This window comes from Miniopterus natalensis, chromosome 12 (genome assembly GCF_054644295.1).
Source record: "Miniopterus natalensis isolate mMinNat1 chromosome 12, mMinNat1.hap1, whole genome shotgun sequence".
Taxonomy (NCBI): Eukaryota; Metazoa; Chordata; class Mammalia; order Chiroptera; family Miniopteridae; genus Miniopterus; species Miniopterus natalensis.
In genome coordinates, this window is record NC_142092.1 from 45,078,408 (window position 1) to 45,103,810 (window position 25,403).

General features: G+C 44.8%; 2 protein-coding genes across 3 annotated transcripts in view; one reads left to right on the forward strand and one right to left on the reverse strand.

Moving 5' to 3' along the window:
- Positions 1-703, forward strand: part of NAA35 (N-alpha-acetyltransferase 35, NatC auxiliary subunit) — a 49,293-nt gene extending 48,590 nt beyond the window's left edge. For both annotated transcript variants that reach the window (XM_016222874.2, XM_087822734.1), the window contains one exon: positions 314-703. In XM_016222874.2, coding sequence (XP_016078360.2) covers positions 314-373 — 60 coding nt within the window. In that variant the 3' untranslated portion in view covers positions 374-703. The remainder of the gene's footprint in view (positions 1-313) is intronic.
- Positions 704-5,082: 4,379 nt separating this feature from the next.
- Positions 5,083-25,403, reverse strand: part of GOLM1 (golgi membrane protein 1) — a 41,361-nt gene continuing 21,040 nt past the window's right edge. The window contains exons 4-10 of the mRNA XM_087822735.1: positions 22,765-22,819; positions 20,230-20,332; positions 14,570-14,699; positions 13,747-13,906; positions 12,894-13,160; positions 11,047-11,160; positions 5,083-5,256 (exon numbers count right to left, since the gene is read on the reverse strand). Of these exons, the coding sequence (XP_087678861.1) occupies positions 5,213-5,256; positions 11,047-11,160; positions 12,894-13,160; positions 13,747-13,906; positions 14,570-14,699; positions 20,230-20,332; positions 22,765-22,819 (873 nt within the window). The 3' untranslated portion in view covers positions 5,083-5,212. The remainder of the gene's footprint in view (positions 5,257-11,046; positions 11,161-12,893; positions 13,161-13,746; positions 13,907-14,569; positions 14,700-20,229; positions 20,333-22,764; positions 22,820-25,403) is intronic.

The window sequence follows — 25,403 nt, forward strand, 5'->3', positions numbered from 1 at the left end:
AAAATTTGCTAACCCATGACTTTTTCCTGTAATTTAAGTCCATTTTCCTTTGTTAACTATTCTCCAAAGACAGAAAATAGATGGTCAGCTTGTTTTCTAGTGATCTTCATAAAGCCAGAGAGAAACTAGTCGTTTTTTTCCTCCAAGTTAGTTCCTAACTAGTTTTTTTCATTTAACCAGCTTTTTAAAAATCTCTCTTGTGCTGCCTTGTCTCTTAAAATATAGGAAACTCTAAAATAAAAGTAATCTTTATGTTGTTTACTGTCTGAATATTTGTTAGATATAGTAATTGACTTTCTGATTTTCTTTACAGGTTCCTCCTGAATTTGATTTCTCTGCTCACAAGTATTTTCCTGTTGTGAAACTTGTTTGAGACTGAAAGGTGACCATAAAGGGATAAAATCTACTTTCAGATTCTACTCTTAGAGGATTCACCCATCAGTCTTACCATATAACATGAAGTGAAATGGATTTCTTGGATAACAACCCATTATAAGGAATTCTTTTAATTTGACAGCCTTATATGACGTGAATGAAAACTGCTGTTTTAAAGTGGTTTATTATGTCCATGGATGAAATTGGTCTTGTTGAATGCGTTGATGAACGTTATATGGTTTTATTACAGATTTAATCATAAATCATTTTTTATGAATGAGTGAAAATAGTGTTTGTAAAGGTTAATAAATTTCTTGACAAAAATCTGTTACTGGAGATGAGAAACAATAGCATTTTGTTGATATATGTTAAGAGCTGAAGGTGTTGACTCTTTAGTGTTTGAATAATTCACACAAACTATCCAAAAGAAGTTTCAAATCAAGGGATTTATTAAACACTTGTTGGGATTTGGGCAAAATGCATTTGAAAGGGACCTCGTCTAAGCTATATAGAAAGGCTAAATTACATGGGCATTGTGATTCTGTGTCATGCCATGTTAAATTATATACCTGTAAGAATGTAGATATTTTTTAAAATGTCCTTAACTGTTACTTTAGTACTTTTAAAAGATTAAAGTTTAGACCAAGCCCTTTAAAAGTACTTAGCACTTATAGTTGTAATTTAAATAGTTGTTTCTATTTTCCCAGCTGTAGTATAAATTTGAGAAGAGGGACATCATCCCAGAACCTGCCCATTCAATTAATGGAGTGTGGATTTTTTTTTTTAATGTGCAAAAGACGTCCTGATGGTATTGAGCTATCCTGGAGGAAACTGAGTAGAGTAGGTAAAAGGCGGCCATTAGGGCAGTAGGTTGACTGCCATTTTTTGTAAGAGAAACACTGATGGTGGGAACACGGGACGGCTGGAAGTGCAGAGGAATTTGAAGGTAGCAAGTTGGAGTCCGGTGCCTTCCCCTTAAACAGTTTGCATGAGCTGATGACATTGATTCATTTGTCTCATGTTTGCAAATCAATCCAAGCACAAGTTGGTGTATAAAACACCTCCAAATCCTTGAGTAGGGAGCCAGAGCTGGTGGCTTTTGCAATAAGGAGCCATAAAACTTGAAATGATTGATTGAATTATTTTATCCTAGAGCAGCTGCACAGTGTTTTAAAATTTTGATTCTGAAGAAACGAAATGACCTGTCAGAGAGACTGAACCAGTCCACCTGTGCATTCATTTACATTGTAAGGTTTTTTTTCTGTAGTCCTCTAATAATGCCTTCCATTCCTTCCATTTAAAAAGAGAATGTATCTGCTTTTGGAAGATCATGTAGTTATTACAACTCAAACCTTCTGTCTACAATTCAAACATTAAGTGAAGCTTAAAGGAAGGTGTACTTTGTTTTGATCACAGATATGTAACCTGTTGAGTTCTAGAACAGTTTTTGAATGAGCCCATCTCAAAATACCAGAGCAAGATTGTCCTTTACAGGAAAAGAAAACCCTGGCATTTGTAGGCTGCGGGTTGAGGTCACAGAACTACTCTGGTTCAATGGTACAAAAATGTCAAATGTTGATGGTGCAGCAGCTTTTTTAGAGTGAAAACACTCAGGTGACTGTTTAAATGTGAACATGTGAGTTCTGGGTAAAGGCAGGTGTGGAACATCACCCTGGCAGTGCATTACTGTCACTCACTACAGCTCTGAGACTGATGAGTAAGCAGCAAGCTAACGAACGCCTGGAACCCTTCCACAAAGACTGGCTTACTCTTAGAGCCAGGCAGGTTGTCATCCTGATTCCCATGTGTTTAACATCCATCTAAATATATATGAAGGTTCTAAAAGGCAAACTTCATTGACATGGAAAATCAGGTTATCTAGGACATCTCTGATCAATCATTTATTTGGACTGAACAGTCAAATATTTACCAAGCACCCAGCATAGTACTAGAATCTCTGTAGGGGATATACGTTTTATTAGCAACTTATGATCTATATCACTCAACTTAGGACAAGGTAGCACACTATTCTACGGATAGAAAACAAGCATTTGTCTCAACTGGTTAGGGCCTTGGTTTGTAAAACTCACTATCTGCAGTGTGCATATAGTTTAAAGGTGAGAATATTGAAAGCCATTTAACTTTCCCAGAGATGCACACCGAGAAAAAAAGCCATTCGGTCGTAGTTAAGTGCATGGGAAGATACCTACTCAGTAATCCTTCAGTGTATACATTGTCAGAACTTTACAAACCAGTTTTTAAGGAACAGTGGCCTAGTACACTTTAAGAAAGTGTTGCTCTCTGAGCTCAGAAATAGCATACAAATACACAAACATTTAAATACACAACTAAAATAAACTCTCCCCAACTTTCTGCCACTAATGAACATTTTCAAGATCTAATGTGGGAAAAAAAAAAAAGTGCATAACCCAGTTAATGGAACCTCTTTATTTATATTTTTTTCTAAAATTCATTTCAGAGATGTGTTAGAAATTGTTAGTGTCCTGTGAACTATCATTATTTATACTTAATAACCTTTTAGGCTAAAACATAATTGGAGTAAAACTGATCCCCTGGACCATGAATTCACAATTCTGTTCACCATTCCAGTTTCTACTATGAAAACCAGTTGTTACCAATGAAAACAGTCATGCTAGTTATCAATCTAGTTATTTAATAACAACATACAACGGAGAGGTTTAGTTCTCAAATTTCATCCCACCAGAGCACAAACATTAGCTCTGTGCCATGATTACATTATACTCAGGAAAGCTCCGTCTAATCCCAGGCTGCGTAGGGAATCCCCACCCGCAGCCTTGTCTGCAGGAGAGAAGATAAACGACTCATCGCCCCTGTCCACGCACCGTTTGAAAGTCGAGGACGGTGTGAATTAAAGAGTCGATGCCTATTAAAAATTGGAATAGCTGCTGATTTACGTTTGGACGACACCGAAAGACCAAGGTCGGAGGCTGGATATCTACTTGATGCTAGTACACGGGTGCGTTTCGTTTATTAAACAGCCGTGATCCCTCCGGGGTGCTGCCCTGGGCTGGGCGCCCGTGGTAATAAAGCACGACGACTGCCCAGGAACCTGCTCCGAGCGCGCCTCGGGAACGGAGGCCTCGGTGCCTCTAAACGAAGATGAAACCACCACGGGTTACGCGGTTTGTACTGACATCCCGCCGCCACAATTTAAAAGCTGGTTCTTTAGGGAGCAAACAGGGTGAGGGGAAAGCTGAGAGCAGTTTTAAAGCTGAACTAACCGTATTCCACTGCCCGGCAGCTGTGTGCGCCGACGGAACAGGAGGGGAACAGAGGCTTTATTATGGGAAAGCGAGAGAGAAACCAACCCTAAGACGGAGGCTGGACCAGCACTGAGATAAGATCTTATAAAGCTACTTTTATCCTTGTCTTCAGTTGCCTTTTCTGGGTGGAAAAGTTTAATCTTAGCGATTAGGTAAAAGGATATTATACATGAACATCCAAGGTGGAGAGCCTGACCCGAACGCAGGGCAGGAGGCGGCAGGTCCGCAGTGGGCGAGGCCAGGTTCTGCTCCGCAACTTCTCCGGGCCCGTTTCCTCCCTGAAGACCAGGAGTTCTACCAAACGATGCAAGGAGACGGCACCTCAGTCCTGTAACTCCAAATGCGTCTTAGTGAGCGTCCCCACTTACCCTGTGGAGAGCTCAGTGCCAGTGTGGCTTTGCCAGTCTTTCACAAGTGGGGAAAGCCTATGGACCTGAAATACTAAGGACCAACTCAAGGCAAACCTACTATCGCTATTACTAATGTAAATTAGGGTTAGTCATTTTCAAATGAACATTAACTTGATTTTTTAATCAGTTTTGATAGGCATTTCCCATAAGCTAAATATGTAAACTATAACAAACACTATCTCCGCTTTCCCTTTCTAAGCTTCCCCAACTTGTAACACAGTGTGTGCTCTTCAACATCAGCTTCCTCCTGTTGTGCTAGCAAATAGGCAGTGTGTCTACAACAAACCCGCCTGGGGGTGCCCTGCCGTGCCACCCTCCACGCTCTGCGGCGGGCCCCCCGGGCCCCCCGCTCAGGCCCATTGTGTCGAAAGCCTAATCCACTTGTAGCTTTTCTTGGTGACAGGCACTCATTACAGAAGATTCTGCTTTGCCCACACATATTAGCAAAGTAAGTACAGATCACAAGTTTTCAAATTACAAGCCACTTAACACTAATGACAAGGGCTATTATACAAGTAATCTTTTAAAAATTCTCCCACAAAACACCTTCATGTTTAAACTCATTTAAAACCACTGTTAGTGGTGGTAACAGTTAGTGCTCCAGGCCACTGAGTGTCAGAACCAGGAATGAGCACAGAAGAGCAGAAACCCATAAACCAGGGCTGACCAGGGAGAGCAGAAGTGATGGCTGGTGCTGTCACTCGCCGCGGCATTTGGAGAAGGAACCGAGGAAAAGATCTCTAAGTGCAGCAGGCCTCTCCTTCGCATCAGAAGATGGCTTGTTTTAAGCAAAGGTGGATTCCAGAATAAGTGCCACTGTCGCTGAACTCAGAGAATTTGTGTTCTGATTTTGGTGTTGATCTTGTGAATTATCTTTTAGCCAACACACTTTCACATCTTCAATACAGATGCTTCAGAAGTAAACCCCAAAAGACTGTCTAAAAGACAATGTCATTTCCCTACATAAAGTACATACTAAAATTCCACAATAATTATCTCTAGATGTACATTTTATTTAGTACATTTCACAGTATTCAATCCCTCATGAATATTTTGTAGTTACCACCGTTCAGTCCTGACACGAAGTATCTGATTCCAGTTTGATTCCTCTTTCCATGCTGATCAAGTAAATTTATCATCTCTATTCTGATTTTCAGCATTAAGAACTAAAAAGGGAAAAAAATAATATTCTAGTATTAAACATTTTGAGAAACCAGCCCAGGCAGGTCCGATTTGACATAAGTATCTAGAAACTGTCATAAAGACTATCTCCCAAAGCAACATTATAATGGGGACTGCGCTCCTGCCAAGGACAAGATAGCAAACTAGACCACAGGGGCCATGAAACAAAGCTAAACCATCTGAAAATGCCATACTGTTTGAAATAGTGCAATAATGCCCCATGTTCTACAAAATGGGTAACAACATGTATTCTCAGAAAAGTTTTAATGCTCTCACAGTCCTCACGCGCCGTGTGAACCCCTCTGTTGGGGCACCTGCAACAGGAAGCCCTCTGCCTCCTGAGAGCCACCGGCAGCGTTGGTCAGCTCTCCTCCAAAGCTCTTCCTTTACAGAGCAGAAGCTGACACTGGCTCCCACCGTCCTTACTCTATCCTTGGACACACACGCACATCAAGGACATGTCACAAATAAGACCTAAAACCAGTATCTGATTTACAACTATTGCACATTTAATTGTTAATGATGTTATTTAATTAACTGCCTTAAACTGCTAGTCTTTTACAGTTCTCTAATAAAGCTGGAGCTAATGCCTCTTTCTTCTATTGACCCTAGAGCAAGCAGGGCCTTAAACTATTTCAGTGGCATAATCTTAAAATGCTATTGATGACATTTCTTCAACTTGAAACTCTTAAAGAGCTGACAGAGCATTCAGCCTACCTTGCCTATCTCCTTCTTAAAGCCTTACACGAAGTGAAATCCTCAGAAGGACACCTGGGTGTAGGGGATGCAAAGCCGAACATTTAGGAGGACACTAGGCTCATTTAAAAGTATGGTAAAGAGATGTAAGACAGTAACCACATCAGAAAGCACGCTATTCAAGAACTGAGGTACTACACAAATGAGTAGTGATAAAGAACAGAAAGATGGAAAGACCCTGTATTTGCTCAAAATTCTGACAATAATGTGTTAACCTGCATTGAAAAAATGTTACCTAACTAGCCTAGGAAAATAATCTAAAAATCAAGTTAGGATTGTCATTTCTAGAGACCTCAGACAACTCTGCCAAATGTAAAAGTTGACATGCTGGATAAAATATGAAAGGTATATTTTAAGAAGACAATGTTGAATCAAACCAAATTGAGGGACTTTTCTACCAAATAGGTGTTCTAGCCAGAACACTTAAAAAATACCCAGGTCATAAATGATCAATACAAACAGCTCCCGGTTAAAGAACACTAAAAGGCATGACAATAAATGCAGCGTATGATCCCGAATTAGATCCTAAACCAGAAAGTGGCATTTGTTGGACAATTCACTACATCTGAATAATGTCTATAGATTACATAATACCATTGTATCAATCAATATAAATTTCTTCATTTCAACCTCTGTACAGTGGTCACATTTGGGGAACTTGGATGAAGGGTATAAGGAAATCCCTTTCATTATTTTCTTTTAATCTAAATTACTTTAATATGAAAAGTTGACATTTTTTAAATAAAACATTAAGAAAAATGCATTGCCTGTAATGGCAATAAAAGAAGGAACCTGTGAGGCCAAAAGTGAAGTGGAAGCAATGGCGCCTGCAGGTGGTAAATATCAAAGCCAGCTCTGCCCTGAGGACTCTGCTGAAGCCTGAAGACACTGGGCTTCTCCCTTCAGTTTCCAGAGGTGCAGGGGGACAAAAACTAAAGACTTGGGCTCCACTCAAGGTGGGGACTCATGACAAGGACCCCTCTATAAAGCTGAAACATCAAAAAACTCATATCCTTGGTTTAAACGTAGAGTGGGAAATAAACCTGCAATGAAAAGCACAGCAAGAGAGCCTAGTGTGTGGATCGGGGCCATTCTTAACCATGTGAGATGACTGTGCAAGTACATAATTTCAACTCCTTTTTTATCCAAGAAAGGCCTGAAGAAAGGAATTTATTTTATTAAAGAGTTTGTGAGTCTGTGGTGCCTGCACTGAGACTGGCAGAAGCAAACCACCTTCTCCGGTGGAATTCCTCACAGACTTCCCACAGATACAGTTCCCAGGAGACTAGCAGCTCACGGCTGAAAAGTAAAAAGCACTAAAGGAAACAACTGGAAGACATGGAATATAAAACAGCTCTGTGATATATTTAAGGAAATAAAAGATGTTTGAAAATGAGCAAGGAATAAGGGACCATAAAGAACGGCCAAGTAGAAAGACTAGAAATAAAAAATAAGTAACATTAAAAACAAAGTGTGAATTAAAGAATAGGAAAGGTACAGCTGAAGGAAAAATTAGTGAACTAAAAGATAGTTTTGAGGAAATTATTCTGCATGTCAAGCTAGAGAAAGTGGAAAATATGAAAAAGGGCAAGAACATAAATAGAATGAGATGGTCTGACACACTTCTGAGTTCAAGAAGGAACCAAAACGGGAAGCAGCATTATTCAGAGATGTTGGCTGAGATGTTCTTCCAGAGGGACTAGCCTTGCCAGATACCCAAAAAACCCCACATACACACACACACAAAAACCCCACCAAAAAAATCTGTTATACTTAGAACAGTGTGTACAATGTGAATCAACAGAGAAACCAATGGGACAGAAACAGAAAGCCCCAAAATAAGACCCAAGCACACATGGAAATTTAGTATTTGATGAAGGTAACACTTCAAATCACTAGCTTTGAGATGGCCACTGGAGGTGGTGGTGAGTCAACTGGACAGTCTTCGAGAGAGAAAATTTGACTCATACCTCATGTCATATACTGAAATGCCTTTAAATCCAGAGATCTAAATGTAAAATACGAAAGCAGAGAGGATTCTGGAAAGATGGTGGCAACAGTGGCACAGTTTCTGAATCTGAGAACCTAGATAAACTGAATTTAAAAAGTCAAAAACCAGAGACATTTACAGTGAGACTAGATGACGAGGAATCCTGCAGATCCCACGCAAGCATTTAAAGACAAGTTACAGCCAGCCGCCTGTGTGACAGCATCTGGGAAAAAACGGGAACAACGGAGCACCGATGGCCCCGAGAGCAGGACCCCAAACAGCCAACAGATTTGCAGCAGAAAGTACCCGGGTCCCTGGCGAACTGCAGCTGGAGGTGGGGGGATTTCTGCTGCTCCCATAGCAGGTGACCACAAAGCGGCCGTGCTGAGAGCTGAGGGGCCCATGGAAGCGGCCCCCATGGACTTCCAAAACGGACTGCCTGGGCTGCTGACGGGGCTCACTCCCAGGTGGAGCCCCACAGACAGAAAAAAGAAACCTTGGAGAGCTGAGTGTGGAGTGAAGCAGTATCCAAGCAGGACAGGAACGGGACAAAGGAACCTGAAGGTTCAGATAAACATGGGGAAGGCCCCACTGGCCATAGAAGATGGGGCAATTTCAGAAAGGTAATAATATGTTTAAATCCATAAGTTTATTATTACATTTTTAAAATCATCATCTTCAGAGGATGACAGGAAATAATTCATTACTGGGAAAACTGGGAAATAAAGAGAACCAAGCATTTGTCCTGCTTACATTAAATGAAGAAAACCACTGACTTGTCTATCTACAAAAATATTCCAATTAACAAATAGAACAGAAATGGCTGACTCAGAACAACCCTGGTGAATTAATAAAGGCACTGAGCAGCAATTGCTGCTTGTATCACAAAAAGAAGACACCAGACATTACGCTCCTCCAGGTCAAGAGCAAACCTCTACCTACCATCTTCCCAAGGGGTGAGCCTGAACCTGAGTCTTATTGAGCCTCTGGAGATCAGCTGCTGGTTTGTAGGAGGTAGAGAGAAAAAAATGGTAAACTGCACGATGAACATATAATCAGCACTATCCAGACTGCGGGAAACTCCAAGTCAACTGGCTTTGGCTCTTTAACAGACTACAAAGAAAAAAACGGGAATGGAGCCCTGGGGAACTATGGGTTAAAGGACATACCGAATTTAGGAAAATAGGCAAGACTGAACTATGTCCAGGGATGCCCACTTGGGTGATAAACCCATAAAGAAATGCAAGCAAATGCCTACGAGAATGGTGAGGAGAGCGGTTACTACTATGGGGAGGAAAGGTGCTGGAACTGGGACAGGGCACAGTGGGGGGGCTCCGGCGGGCTGGCCAAGTTCTATTTCTTGACTGGGGGGGGCTGGGCAGGGGCAGTTACAAGGTGCTCACCTTCTAAAAACTTGTTTGCTTTGTGTTGTTTTTCTGAATCTGTTTTACATCATAACAGAGGAAAACTTTGTGAGCATACTCAAAGAAAACACAGGTGAATTCCTTCCAACTCCCAGAGGCGATAAAAGACCTAAAAACTGTCAAAACTTGCACATGTTTTGCAAAATACACCAGAGGCAAAATCAAGACAAACAGGGAGAAGGTATTTGCAACCTCACAGATATGGAGCAATCTCTCTAGCACATAAAGAGCTCTTAGAAACTGAGAATTAAAACACCAAAAATCTGATAGAAAAAATTTTAAAAGGAAACCATAAGTTCATAGGGAAACTAAAACAAACCAGTATGTGTGTGTGAGTGTGTGAATGTGTGTGTGGGCAGGGGTTCCTCAGAGAATGGCAGCTAGTACCCGTGAAGGGCGCCAGGATTGGGAAAGTCACGCTTAGCAAGGGTTTGCAGCGGACGGTAGAGCCCCGCCACTTCAAAGCGCCCGCCTCTCGGGGATGGAACGTGCAGTGTAATGGAAGCGGTTCAGTGTCTTATGACATATGAAAGTTAAGAGAGTGGATCCTAAGTGTTCTTATCACAAGAAAATATACTTTGTAGCCCTATGAGATGCTGAATGTTAACTAAACACTGTGGCAATCATTTCACATATACATAAGTCAAACCATAATTATGCTGTGCAACCTAAACATACAGTGTTGTATGTCTATTTTTTTTTTTAATCCTCAGCTGAGGATATTTTTTCCATTGCATTTCAGTGGAAGGGGGGGAGAGAGAGGGAGAGGGAGAGAGAGAGGGGGGCAGGCATCCATGTGAGTGACACACATCGACTGGTTGCCTCCCGCACGCACCTGGACCAAGGCAGGATCGAGCCTGCAACCAAGGTACATGCCCTTGGCCACAATCAAACCCAGGACCCTGTAGTCCGGGCCAACGCTCTAACCACTGAGCCAAGGCGGCTAGGGCTGTCTGTCCATTCTATCTCAGTAACAATGGAAAGAATGCATCCCTTTCTAGATGACGTATTAATTATATGGGAAAGTGGACTTTTATGAGGGAGAGACCTGGCGGGCACCGCCGTACCAAGCCATCAACCTGCCATCACGTGCCTCCTGGTGTGAGCGAGAGGAACACACGGGAGCTGCAAAAATGCCCAACCTGAATCCAATCACAACAGAACTGACACACCAAGAACGTGACCCATCCCACTGGCCTGGACGCTCCAAAAATTCAAAAGCAAAACAATACAAATGCTACTATAAAAAGCTGCCTGGAAGCTCTGTGGATAGTTTAGGGCTTTCTGATTAGTGCTGTAGAGTGATCACGTGGTTCCCTGGCCATTTTGTTGGGAAATCCCTAAATGGCACCGAAGACACATCCTCCAACTGACCCTCGAGGGCCCGAGCCCCACAGAGCCTGCTCCTCAGCCCTGCACCTCCCCCCACTGCCCCTCCACGCAAAGGCTTCTGAGGAAGAGCCTTCAAGTGACGGATCCCTTACAATGCTACCACTGGGATTTGTACAGGCACCTTTGTGGTGAAGGGTCACAAAGCAGATCATGACCACCACACCCAGAACAAGGTTACCCCCACCTCCATCCCCCCCACCCCCAGTTATTACCATTTACGTTTTTGTCATTTCCTGCAAGGGCTGCCTGCTTATCTGTTTCAGATTCCGCCTCATTTTCATCCATGTTGTAGTCATCATCTCCTCCCACTTTTTGCGGGTTTCTCCCTGTAAAATTAGCACAGGCACATAAAACATAAACTACGTCATTTCCCTCTCGATGCCACAGACACACCAGAGCCCAGATGCTGGGTGCTCCCAACCGCAGATTCACAGTCCAGTCTTCTTGCCACGTCCCAGGAACGGACAGGGACGTGCGTGTTTGCCAGAACCCGTGCCGCGGAGGGGTTCTCCACTCACGCGTGTCTGCTTCACCTCCGAGGCTACGTAAAATGGGGTAACTAGCTAGCTAGGTGAACCCAAGCCCCAGTTTTTCAAAGAGACAATCAACTCGCCGTTAGAGGAAGACACCACTGCTTTTTGGAAACAGCGGGTTTCTAGTTATTGACGGCATCTCCTTGGCAGAGCTCATCACTCTAAAAGAAGGAAAGAGCATGGCTGCTGTGAGCCAAGGGATAAAACTTTCCATCATACACACAGGCGTCTATCATTCATCACTACATCCATCCCCGGAGAGAACAGCAACCAGAAAAGATTAGGACAAAATGCATTCCACAGACACAGTCACAGGATTTAATGGAAACATGTTACATATGTATATAGGTAAGTAAACAAAATCTTTTTAAGCACACCTGGAAAAGTCAGCTCTAGTGCTATTTCTCTGCACTCGCTGCCTGAAGTGGAAACAAGCACAGGCCTGTGTGCCCTGTAGCTTTGCAAAGCAGATCGTTACTAGTGCACCTGGGACAAGGTGCCTCGTGTCCTGCAGGATCGAGAGCCCTCTGGTGACTGTTATGCTTTGTGACCAGCTGCCGAGTGGTCTGAAAGCTGAATGCCATGGAACCAGCCACCTGGAGTTTTTTTATTTCAATTCTTGAACTAAGAACTCATGAGAACACATTCTTCCGAAAGAGAAAGTTGAGTGAAAATTAGATTTAAATGGATAACTTCTGCAATAAGCATATTCCCCAACTTCTATTGCTTGGTCACTCCCAGATACAGGCATCTTCTATTTAAGTGCTCCTGGCTCAGCTGGAATTGAGATTTTTCAAATCTCTAAGAAACCAAAATACATCCCAGAATATTCTGTTGATCTCAGTTTCTCATACTTTATTATTTTTTAAAATATATCTTTATTGATTTGAGAGAGAGGAAGGGAGAGGGGGAGAGAGAGATAGAAACATCAATGATGAGAGATCATCACTGATCGGCTGCCTCCTGCACGCCCCCAACTGAGAATCGAGCCCGCAGCCCAGGCATGTGCCCTGACCGGGAATCAAACCTTGATCTCCTGGATCCTAGGTCGATGCTCAACCGCTGAGCCACGCCCTGCCGGGCCTCATACTTTAAAAAAGGGAAAAGTCAGCCAAACCAGAAAGGTGAGATTCACGTGTTCCTTTTCCGCAAACTAACTTTCCTCCTTCCTTCTTTCCCTCCATCTGTCCTTCCCTCCCTCCCTCCACCACGTCACCAGCTACTAACTGGTGACTGCATGTGGCAGTGCAGAGACAGAGACAAGGCATGTGGTCTGCCTGCCGCGAGGCCTACTTTACTGAATGCTAAGCACCCATCAAGGTGGGCTTCCTTCTGAAAGGGCCCCTCGATTCCTCAGAATATTATTCTGAAAACTCCACGTGCCAGGGAGTGCACTGCTCTTCCCTCCCGCCTCCTACTTGACAGCTGATACTCAACACACAAAATGACACACGAGATCGTGGACTGCTATTTCAGGGGGACCTTTCCTTCCCATCAGCAGGCAGCCCCCAAAGCCTCTCACCCACCTTCCTCGTCAGCATCCGGCTCCTCCTGCCCATCCCGGACCACGAGCTGGTCCCGCTCCAGCTCCTCCCCCTCCTGGTTTTCCTGGCTCATCAACAGGGTGGCCGGCACCTGCGGGGCTTGGCCGAGGTCCCCAGCATCTCCCGCGGCTCTTCCGCCCGCAGGTCTCTCTGCTTCCACAGCCTGCTCGTGCTCTGGCTCCTGCGGCAGCCCCAGGCTATCCCTCCGAAGCGCCTCCTCGCTGACGACCTGAATGTCGTTGGTTTCCTCTGTGCACAGAACATTGTTAGCGGTAACCTCACTGGGCTGTGGATGGCGGGGCAGCTGAGTAATTCATTTAGCAGAAGGCTTCAGTCCTCTCTAGGCCTGCAGCTCATCTTTAAAACCATGAGAAAAGCGGTTTAGAAAAAAAAAAAAGCTGGACTAAGTTACCTTGATGACAGTGACAACCTACAAGTGGAGGAAGGTGTACTGCTGAGGTCATCTGATCACTGTATAGGAGGCGAGTACTTGGGAGCCACTAGACGTGCCTAGGACTCAGCCGCCTCCCGTGATCCTACAGTCCCACCAGGGTCCCGAACAGAGGCCAGCCTAGACCTTTCTGTACACAGCTGCCACAGAACAAGGCACTTTACAGGGTGAGACCAGACAGAGAAAAAGCCCGGCAGGCCCAGCTCCGGGTGCCCAGGGAGGCACCTGCCACGTGCAGCCCCTATCGGGCTCGCGGCCGCCTCCAGCGGCACACTCTGCCCTCGGAGTGTTAGTTTGGAGGGGAGGGCTTGAACTGCCACAGTGTTTTTATTTGGATGGGGCTCTGCAGAGGGTTTGAACATGTAATTGCCAAGCTTCACTTACCTTTCTCACCCTCTCTCCTCAAATCCAAAGCCGCCTCAGAGCTGGGGGCTGGCGTCTGGGGCTCGCCGTTCCTGGGCATGTTTCCTGTCACTTGCGGCTCCTCTGCCTGGAGCAGGCCTGCTTCCTGCGACCTTGACTGAGGCTCGCTGGGAGCTCGGAGCTGAAACAGGAGCACAGGGCAGCCGAGGCAGGGGCTCTGTGACTAGAAACCTTGTTAACAACCCTGAGCAATGCGACAGACCACCATGTCCTTCTGACAAATGAGAACACGGAGGCCCTGAGAAGTGCCACGAGATTCCCCAATCGTGCCCCGTCGCCTAGCATAAAAACCAATAAATTGCAAATATTACATGGATGAATTGTACGGTATAATAAATTATATCTCAAAAAAGCTGCTATATTTTAAAACAAAAACGAAGATCTCCCAGAAGCAATTTCACGGGCCGTGCTTTACACAGGTGGCAGCTGGGCTCCGATCGGCTCCATCACTGACCGGGTGGGGGGACCTTGGCCATAGTATTCAACCATCTTCATGGGCCCAGCACCCTTGAAACAGGAAAACAGCAGCAACTCTCCCCCAGGGTGGCTGTCAGCTTTCAAAGAAGTAATCCTGGGAAAGCCCAGACTCGGGGACAGGGACCGGAGGCTGGCCTACCCAGCTGGAGTCCCAGCACCCCAGGACCCGGCTGCGTGTCTCAGGGGAGCAAACGCACCAGGGAGAGGAGAGCGCAGAGCACCCCGCACAGCAGGTCAGGGAACAAAATGCCTGAGGAGCAGCAGGACTAACCTTCTGGAAATGCTTGGCAGAAAAATACAGAATTACCTGCTGGCCCTGCTCCTTCTTTTCACTCAGGTCTCTGGAAGCCACAGCTTCGTTCCCCTTTTTGGTGACTTCTTCTATCTGCTCCTCGCACTGCTCCTTCACCTCTTTCATCTGATTGATGCACTGGCTCCTTTGGTGACAGAAGGAAAGGACAAACATCTACAGGTGGGTCTACACGCCAGGTGTGTTCCTGCTCACCTTTTTCCTACTCCAGGCACTTCACCTACAGACGATATGTAAGGCAGGGCAAGGTGTGTTTTCCCTGCTAAATGACAAGAAAACTGCAACTGACTAAAACTTACTAAAAACTCGTCACCTTGCTCTAAAACAGGTAAACGTCACTGGTTAGAGAAAAACAATTTTTAAAATACAATCTGTGGTATAATTTTTTTTTAATTTGCTTTGTCTCCAGCTGCTGGCACAGAGCTCCTAATGCCCTAGGAATTCCCTGAGTAACAGGAGTGGCTTCTGTTATTCATAATGAAACCTGGACCTTACCTGTGCTAATGGGTCAACTCACCGAGAGGGGCCTACAAAGCTTCAGGATGAGACTGGTGGCCAGAGGAACCAATCCTGTGATTAAGGGGCTAGAACTTTCAGCCCCACACCCCCATCTTCCAGAGAGAGGGGAGGGACTAGAGATTGAGATCAATTGGGAAACCAATAACATAATCAATCACGTCTACAGACTAAAACCTCAGAGAGAAATTCTGGACCATGTAGCCTGGCAAGCTTCCCGGTTGGTGAACAAAAGTACATACCAGAAAGGTGGCACCCCAACTCCAGTAGAAGATCCTGCCCCCACCCCACCCCTTGCCCATGAGTCTCTACCATCTCTTTTAGCTGTTCCGTAGTATCCTTTATAATAAGACTGTAATTTTAAGTACAGAACTTTCCTGAGGTAAGTTGTTCTAAAGAATTATACAAAATACCTGAGCATTACTCCTCAAAACTATCACAATCATAAAAAGTCTGAGAAACAATCACCGTCAAGAGGAGCCTAAGGACATATGACGAATACATGAATGGGATCCTGGACAAAAAAAGGGAAGAACTGAGGAAATCTAAATAAAGTGTTAATTTTCATTAATAATAATGTATCTATATTGGTTAATTGTGACAAATACACCACACTAATATAAAGTGTTAACAATAGGGGACACTGGGTATGGAATATACAGGAACTCTCTGTACTATTTGGAAATAAATATAAAATTCTAAAATTCTAAGTTATTTTTAAAAAATAAAGATAATTGAACTGAACTGGAGGATGCCTGGTTGGTGTGAGAACCTCTGGTGGAAGGTACAAACTAACTCAGCCAAGCTCCTAGTTAGCAGACACTTAGAGGTATCACTTCAGCTATCTACCTGGAATTCATTTAATTAGAGTATCTCAAGTGTTGGTTATAAAGTAATTGAGAGAATCGCCCACTTGTACAAACAAGGAAGCTGAGAGATGACCTGACTGACACCATCCAGGGTTGCAGAAAGACAGAAGGTGGGAATCAGAAGCCGGACTGTGGTTTCCTGTCTGTGCAGCGCTCTCCCTACCACACGGCCGCCTCTTCCGAGCCACACGCTTGTCAGAGCCCAGTGTAAGTGCACTCGAACCTCTAACTCCTGTAATACGCCCATCAGTTCAAAGGACTCACTGGATCGCAATGTACCACCCACATACGGACATCAGGTACTTTAGAAATAATTAAAGACAGAGCTTCTGACTTTGCAGAGCTTGTAGATCAAGAGAGGAATTGGTGAAAATTCATTTATAAAAATTTCTCACACACATGCAAGCCACAGGTGGCAGACTAGTGCCCAGTAGCTTAGCACAGCGAACAAAAAGAGAGACACCTCTATTCTGAAAGAACCGGATGTGTCCAATTCACTGTTATCCAACAATTTCACAGAAGCTCAGGATTAGCAAACAAGCAGGTGCAGGGCCGTTCCTGGACCTTTAAACCTACAAGAAGGAAATACTGTGTTCGCCTGCTCTTCCCCCTGCCAAAATCAAGTACAAAAATCCTCTCTCTCAGCCCTGCGGATTAAGGTCAGCTTTCCACTTTCCACCTCGACAGAGGAACAACCTCCGAAGGAAGCTCAAATTCTGGGACGCAGGTCATACAGATCGTGACAGTGTTACTTTCTGGAGGCTCAGGCCAGCTTTTCTTACACCTACATGGTGCATGTTCCGGCAATAACTGGAGCTAAAATGTAGAAACATACAAGATGAGGGATCATCCTAACTGGTGCAACTGATGGTCGGAAGACTATGAACGGAATGAGCTCAGTATAGGAATCTAGCAAGGCGACGATCTGATTAGCCGGGTGCTGACGTCAGAGTACGACTCATTCCAGTCCAGAGCCCTGCCTCCTCACGGCCCACGGAGACGGGAGGGCAGGCAGCTCACCTCATGCACCAACCCCACGTGCCATGGGGAGAGAACGCAAGCCTGTGCTTGGACCAAGTACAGGGATCGCTTAGTGATGTCTGCCACGGGGCAGGAGTAAGAAGTGGGGGCGTGTGCTCACTGTGATGTCTGAAGAAAGAACACTTAACTCATTCCTCAGGAAACTTGGCCTTCCCACCCGTTTCTTCATTTTCAGCATTGCCTTTTATAAAATGTTGAGACCAGAGAGGGAGGGTGTTTTAACAGAGGATGGGCAAATTTATACATGGACATGTACACAACATTGCACACTCAACTTGTGGGACCCTGATGCACAACAATTTATAAATGTCCATTTATAGATTTTCTAACAAGGTGTTCCCACCTTTTATCAGGTCCTCACAAAGGGTCTAAAATCCAAAGAAAGTTAAGAACAGACAACTCTTTCCGGCTTTCAACATTCCATGAACGCCATCGCTGGGAAGCATCTTGTATCCGGTTCAGGGCTTTGGACACAACTAATGAAACAGATGTGCTCAGCCAGAGTTTTTAATCCGTCATCCTCCGAAGAGAAAACAGTGCGTCCCGCACACATAGCCAACCCAGGTTGGAACATTCTGCTCACTGGTTGTCTGACTTCTCCTACCCGGGAAACAGAGCTGCCCTCCCTGCCACTGGGCCCTGAATGTGGTCCGGCGTAGTCTTCCAGGTCAAATATATCAAGTGAGGCCATTAATGGCTTACTGTATCTCAGTCAATGGAGGGGAAATATATGTGTTAAGATGTCTTTCAAGGATGAATAATAATAAGACTGCGGCGGCCGTGCCAGCTTGGCTCAGTGGTTGAGCATCAACCTATGAACCAGGTCACAATTCGATTCATGGTCAGGGCACATGCCCAGGTTTTGGGCTTGATCCCCAGCAGGGGGCATGTGACTCTCTCATCATTGAGGCTTCTATTTCTCTCTCTTTCTCTCCTTTCCTCTCTCTGAAATCAATAAAAACATATTAAAAAAAAAAAAAAAAAGACTGGGTACTTCATCTTTGTCTGAAAGTTTTCACTGATTACCAGCATAGCTCAGGGTTTCTCAACTAGCAACTACTGGTATTTTAGGGCAGGTAAAATTTTGTTGTGGGAGGAGCCGTCTTTGTAGGATGCTTAGCAGCATCCCTATTCTCTACACACTAGATGCCAGTAGCACCCTCTTGAGTTGTGACAACCAAAAATGTCCTCCAAAAGTCTCCTTGGGGAAAAATGCTACCCAATGAGAACCAATGGCCGAGGTCAGTCAGGTTCCATATGTGTATTTTCTTATGTTTCCTTTGCATTGACTACACATGTCCTTTGCATATTTATGTATTGGGGGTTCCTGGTTTGAGTTATATTTGGCTTTAAAGTGATCAGGAGGATATTACAGGGAGTAGACAATCCCTTGGAAGACATCGGAATCCCTACAAGGGCAATAGGTATGAGAAGACGTACTCACACGGATGTGTACATTTAAGGTGTAAAGCATGATGTTTTAGTACACACTGTGAAATGCTGCTCCCGATCAAGCTACTTAACCATCCATAATCTCACACACTTACCTTTTTGGTCTCCATGCAGGTGGCCAAAATCTTTTCAGAAGGCAATTTGGCAATTTATACCAAATGACACACTAAACCCAGAGTTGAGTCTTTTTTAGAAGGAAATAATCCAAAATAATATTTATTTTATTATTTTTTTAAATGTCTTTATTGATTTCAGAGAGTGGAAGAAAGAGGGAGAGAGAGAGATAGAAACATCAATGATGAAAGAGTCACTGATGGGCTGCCTCCTGCACACCCCCGACTGGGGATCGAGCCCGCAACCTGGGCATGTGCCCTGACCGGGAATCAAACCGCAATCTCCTGGATCCTAGGTCGATGCTCAACTGCTGAGCCATGCCAGCTGGGCCCAAATAGTATTTTTTAAAAGTTATAGGCATTAATGTTAGGCCAGTTACAATAACCAAAACTTAGAAGTCACCTAAATATCCAACAAACAGGGACATGGTAAGTTAAATTTGATACCTCCACAGTATGGAATATTAACCAGCCATTTCTAATGGTGAAACATTTTGGAACACGAATTTTTATACATACATAATGCAAGTAAAAAAAAATAAAAAGATTTAAAAATTTTAACAATGACTGCAATTATGTAAAAAATTTGTGTGAACTTGGGCACAGGCTAGAGAGGAGTAAGTCTAACAGAAAAGAGGGCCAGGGTCGTGGGTGGCTGCACGTCTCCAAATCCCAAACTTCCTACGCCTGAGTTACATTGTTTTTATGAGGGGAAAAAGGGGGAAAAATACACCAACTACAACTTCATTCTCTACCCTCTAAATTGTTTTCTTTTTACCATCCTACTTAATGGGTTTACCTAACTTTTTAAAAGTTTGTTTTGTTTTGATCCTAAAAATACTCCAATAAGTAAAACTGCAGTTTTTGTATGTGACTAAGGTTGTTATCAACTTAATACAGATGTCAAAGCTATAAGCCAAAGGTCTAATGTATAGCATGGTGACTACAGTTAATAACAATGTATTGTATACTTGGAATTTACTAAGAGAACAGAGTGAGTGTTCTCCCGAAACACACAAAAAAGGTAAGTATGTGAGATTACAGATGCTTAAGCAGCTTGATCAGGGGCAACATTTCACCCTGCATAGCAAAACATCATGTTTTACACCTTAAATATACACATCCGTCAATCGTACCTCCATAAAGCTGGAAAAATAAAAGTACTCCATTCTCACTGCAGAAATTTGGAAAGACACTTAAAAGCCTCAAGAAAACAAAAGGTGTTATGCCACCCTGCCTCTTGGCCTGGGACGTAGACTTAGGCCACATCTGAGCACTTCTGGAAGCACTTTTAAAGGCCTTAGATTTACAGACTGAACCAGTTCGCCTGCACGTCGGAGTGCTCGCCTGTGCTTCACTGAGTGTTAAGTTACATTACGGTTTAACATATGCTGAGTTCGTCATTTCCTGCTGAGGAGAACTGCCCCCTTATTTAGCTTGGGTTATGAGCCCACTGGCTAACACTTTTCCACGGCTTTGTGAAACACTGCTAACGCTTAAAACATAAAATGCATTATTTCTGAAGGGCCTGCCTCCTGGAAGGGACTGGACCTTCCCCGCAGAGTCCTGTGTGCTCTACAACGGGAGGGGCGAGTGGAGACTGTGCTGGGCCCCGTCTGCTGCCCGCAGCCCCCGCGTGCACGCACCGAGGCCGAGCCACACTTACAGGTCGTAGGAGAACTTCCTCTCCAGGTTGGTCTGGTTCCTCTGAAACTGGAGGACCTCCTGCTGCAGCTTGCCGTAATTCTTCTGCAGGGCCTTTAACTGGTCTGAGCCAAGAGGACAAGAGATCACACAGGTCACCAGGATGGTCGTCAGGACAACAGCAGACACGTCAAAATGCACAACCAGAACACAGTGGGCAGTGGCACGCCAGCGGAGGGAAAGAGGAATGGGTAAGAGCACAGCCCCTCCAGCACCCACGACACCCCAGCCCCGAAAGCGGCCCTGCAAGACCTACGATCCTACAGGACCTGGCACCTTGCTTATTTTCCAAACGTCTCTTCTCTCTTAAATCTCCTTTTTGACCTCCAACCCTTAAAATGCCTGTTTCTTTTTTAGACGTCATAAACCCTGAGCTGCCCCACAAGGTCACAAACACTGCTATGTACCCCACTGATTCTGACACCTGATCAAGTCAGTAGCCCCTCCTGCCAAACCCCCGTCCTTGGCTGCCAGGCTACTGCCAGTATCCTCCTGGCATCTATCCACAGCCAAGCTATTCTCTGAGGCCCCTGGGTTCATGAATCACTGGCCCTCTTTATCTGGGAAACTGCAGCTTTCTTTGAGGAAATTCATCAGCCTCAGCCCGGATGCCCTGAGGGCTTGGCTCATAAAAGCAACACAGTAGGAAAAACAGAAATTAAGTAGGTATTTACAAGTCTGATAAGAACTGCAAAACTGAAAGGATGGGATGCTACAAAACAATGAAAACAAAAATCTTGTAAAAGCTCTACAGAAAAAAGCAGCCTCTGACAAAGCGCCAAGCTGGAGGTAGAAGGACAAGCTGCCCTAGAGGTGACACCAGAATGGGCAGACGGCAGCAACCAGGGCGGGGACACAGCCCTGGAGAGACACCTGCGGTCCCCAATGCCTGTCCTTGCAACTCCAGACCTGCAAGGTTCTCTGGGGGGAAATAAATGAAAGTGAAGGACTCGGTGGAATGCTGATGCACACAGCAACATGGACCCATCCAAAAACACATAATCAATGTCCTCGAAAAGACAAAACCAGGAGGGGGTGGGGTGGGAAACTGCTCAGCGGGTGCCTGAGGCTGAGACTGGGCAGGAGATTGACCACGAAGGTGAGGCAGGAACTTCTGGAGTGACAGGCATGGACTGTGTCTTGACAGTGACTGTGGTGGTCTAAGTGCATTTATCAAAACACACAGAAAGGCACACTGCGAAGGGGAAACATTATTACGTGTAAATTACGGTTCAATAAACCTAACCTTAAAAAAAAAGATTCCACAATCAAACCAAGCATGGGGCAATGGAATACTATTCTGCGATGAAAGGGAATGAACTACTGCCACCCACAGCAGCACGGACAGATTTCAAAGTGTGCTGAGTGAAAGAAGCCAGACAAAAAAGTATATACACTATACGTACACTGTCTGATTCCAGGTATGTAAGACTGTAAAAATGCAAACTAATCTGCAGAGACAGCAAGCAGATCAGAGGCTACCCGGGGAGGATTACCAACGGGCACAAAGAAACTTCTGGGTGAGGGATATGTTCTCTGGGTTGATTCTGGTGGTGGTTTCTTGACACGCACACTTATGTCAAAACTTGTCAAACTGTGCTCTTTAAAAATGTGTTCACCGTGTGTCAACTGCACCTGATCAAAGTTTTTTAAAAATACTAAGTACAGTCACTCTGCATAACGCTGCTCTGGTCAGCGATGGGCACATACGTGACGGTGGTAACCATGCAGCCCAGGCACGCAGTGGGCTGTGCATCAGGTTTGGGGGAGTGCACTCTGTGCCGTTTACACAGTGACGAAATTGCCTAATGACACATTTCTCAAAAGACATCCATCCGTCACCGAGCACACATGGCTGCATGGGAAAGGCTGCAGACCAGACCCCCTTCGTGAGGGCTGATCAGGAACATCAGCAGACCACAGGCCTGAGAAGCCCCCGGGAGCCAGGTAACCCACTTAACTGTGCGTAACCCTGCATTTCCCCTATTAATATTCTTAGAATCCTAGACCAGCACCGTCCAGTGGAACCACAGGGTGGGGGAAAAGGAGGTTTGTAGTTGTTCGTATGGAAAAGGATACAATAATTAATAAGTAATAATAAAAACAAACTCTGTTTCGTGTACTGACAACTATAAACCTACTTCTGCCCCACCCGGTATATACAACATATATATAAAACAGATCACATACACATCATAGATATGTGTGTGGCGCGCGCGCGCGTGTGTGTGTGTGTGTGTGTATCTCTCATCATATCAAAAAATGGGAGTGTAAGTTCTTCTGTTAGAAAACAGCTTGCAATGTACTCAGTAACCCTTTTAAAGGAAAAGCTCTTTAAGGAAATATAGTTAGGCAAAAAGAATAAAGATACTCAATCACTCGTAATCACACCCATCATGAGATCAGAATAAGAAACCCTAGAGAAGGACAAGAGGAAAGGTGGGTCCCCCCACCCCGAAGGCCTGATGTCTGGTGCGGAGGAGGGGAGGGGGCTCACCTTGCAGGGTTCGGATGAGCCTCTCGCCTGTGGTGATATTACTCACTAAAACTGCCTGCAAGGAAGAGAAACGCAGAATGAAACACCCAGACCCTAACCCCTCAGAAGAGCCCATGTAAGACGCACACGTGGGGAAAAGGAAGGGTGCAACCCCTCTCCCCTAGAGCAGGAGGGCGGGCCCCAGGGTGGGCAGCTCTCTGGGGGCCTATCTGCCGCTCACAGCCGGAAATGGAACTATCATGCAGAGAGAGATCTGCTTGCCAACCATCAGCTTGTAACCGGAGGAAGGGGTAACAGGGTCCCCCCCGTCTATCTGAACTCCAGGAGCGGCCCCTCCTCGTGCAAGGCCCCAGGATGCCTGGCTGAATCGGAACCCTGGCCTTTGTCTGGGGAAGCCTGGGTACAGTCCCATCCTTAATCAGAAGTCAAACTCTGAATTCCAGGCCAGCTAACAGAGCAAAGAGGAGGAGACTGGGCGACCACTCCACTGGCACGGAGTCCTGAGCCATGTTAACCTCTGGCCTCTTCCTTCCTTCTGTCCACAGTCTACAAGCCTGGGGAGAGGAGGGTTCACACCCAGTTAGTTACACAAAGTTGGGAATGCTGATGACAGAAAAGGGGAAAGGCAACACAGGACTCAAGATAACGACGTAAAAAAAAAGTTAAAAAAAATAAGCATGAGTGTGCTGCTGAGCCCGACCAACAGCCTGTATGCGCCTTGCAGCAGGTGCGCTGCTGAGCGCTCCACATCCACGCCCTCAGTGACTCTTCAACCAGCTGTATGAGGTGCACAGAACATTCTTCATTGTAGGGGGTAGGGAACTGAGGCACAGATTGCTTAGGAAGCTCGAGGTCATATGGCTCCCTCAACAGCAAACAGGCAAAGCCACACTGGAGCCCCAGCAGGCTGGCTCCAGGAAACAAGCTCTCCATCACTACTTGCCAAATTGGGTCTAAACCCCTAGTAGGACACCAATCTAGCGGAGTGCACGCAGTGCTAAAAGCAAACAGAAACCTGAAAAAGACGGGACTAGAATATTAAATATCAGAGCACATCACACTGGTAAGTGCTCTTTTGTAAACACACACACTGGATATTGGGCCAAAATAGAAAAGTTTCTTACTGTGTCATAACCTTTAACAAAGTTCAGAAAATGCCACATACTGGATATGTCACCCATAACTTGGAGACACATTTCTGTCCCACTCCTGGTTAATGGTGACAATGACAATCACACCACCTCCCCCTTCCGTGCTCGTGGCTTCCTCCTGGATTTCTATGTCCAGCCCTTGCTCTTTCTTTGGCCTGGACAGAGTTTTCTGGAGTCAGGTACTTATGAATACAGGGGCGTGCTCCCAGGAAAGAAATCTGGCGAGACTAATCTGGTGTTTATTTTGGGAGATATGAGCACAGGAACATTTCCTGGTAAAGAGGAAAGAAGTCACAGTGATAATATGCTGTATAATTAATTGTGCAAGAAGAGGTTATCCAGAGGGGTGCTTATAGATATTGCAGGCCAACAAAAAAGAAAAATATATATATTTTTTCTACATGGGAAGCAGAGAGCAGAGAACCTGCAATGACAGGAGGATCTGCACAGCAGGAAATCCGATTTACATAGCTTGCAGCTCCTGCTAATCTCGGAAAAGGCTTGCACCTATTCAACTAAAAACAAAAAAGATGATCATATAATCCAGTATTCTCACTTCTGAGTATATATCTGGAAGAACTCAAAGCAAGGTCTTGAAGCAACATCTGCATCCCTATGTTTTATAGCAGCACTATTCACAGGAGCCAGTGTCCCTCAATAGGTAAAGGAAATGTGCATACAATAGAGTATTATGCAGCCTTTAAAAATGAGTGGCACATGCTACACCATGGATGGACCTCGAGTACACAATGCTAAGCAAAACAATTCAGTCACAAAAGGACAAATACTGTACAATTCCACTCATACGAAGGCTCTAAAGCAGTCAAAACCATAGAAACAGAAGGTAGAAAGGTGGATAGTTGCCAAGTCCTGAGGGAGGAGGGAGGGAAATTAGGGTTGAATGAGCACAGAGTCTCAGTGTTGCGTGGTAAAAAATATCTAGAGCTCTTTTGCACAACATGAATATATTTAAAGCTACCGAACTGTACACTTAAACTTCCACCTCGCCTAGGCATCAAAAACTCCTTCCCTCCGAACACCGGGGCTGAAACAAACAGAAACAGAAAAGGAACACTTAAATGATCATACATTGGTTACATCTCAAAAACGGCCATCTCCTGGGTAAATCATGTCTAAATTCTGGCAATATAAAAATTATGGCAATCTGACTTGTCCCTTCTCTACTCATTCCCCTTAGCCCCACCCCCAAAAAATCCATATGGAGTTTGCAACTGTCTGGGGGATTAGGAAGGTTCAGAAATTGCTACATTCTGAGGTATCTGGAGATATTTCAGTCTCCCATGTGACTATATTCTGCCCAAGAAAATATATTTTAGTTGTCTTCCTCCACCTACTTACTTATGCATCGAAAAATACAGTCTCCACTTCAGTAAATGAGGAAAGGATCATAAAATTCCATCAAGCTTTTATATGCAGTTTTATCATTTATATTGTAAATCTTGTCAGATCATTTTCAGGAAAACAATG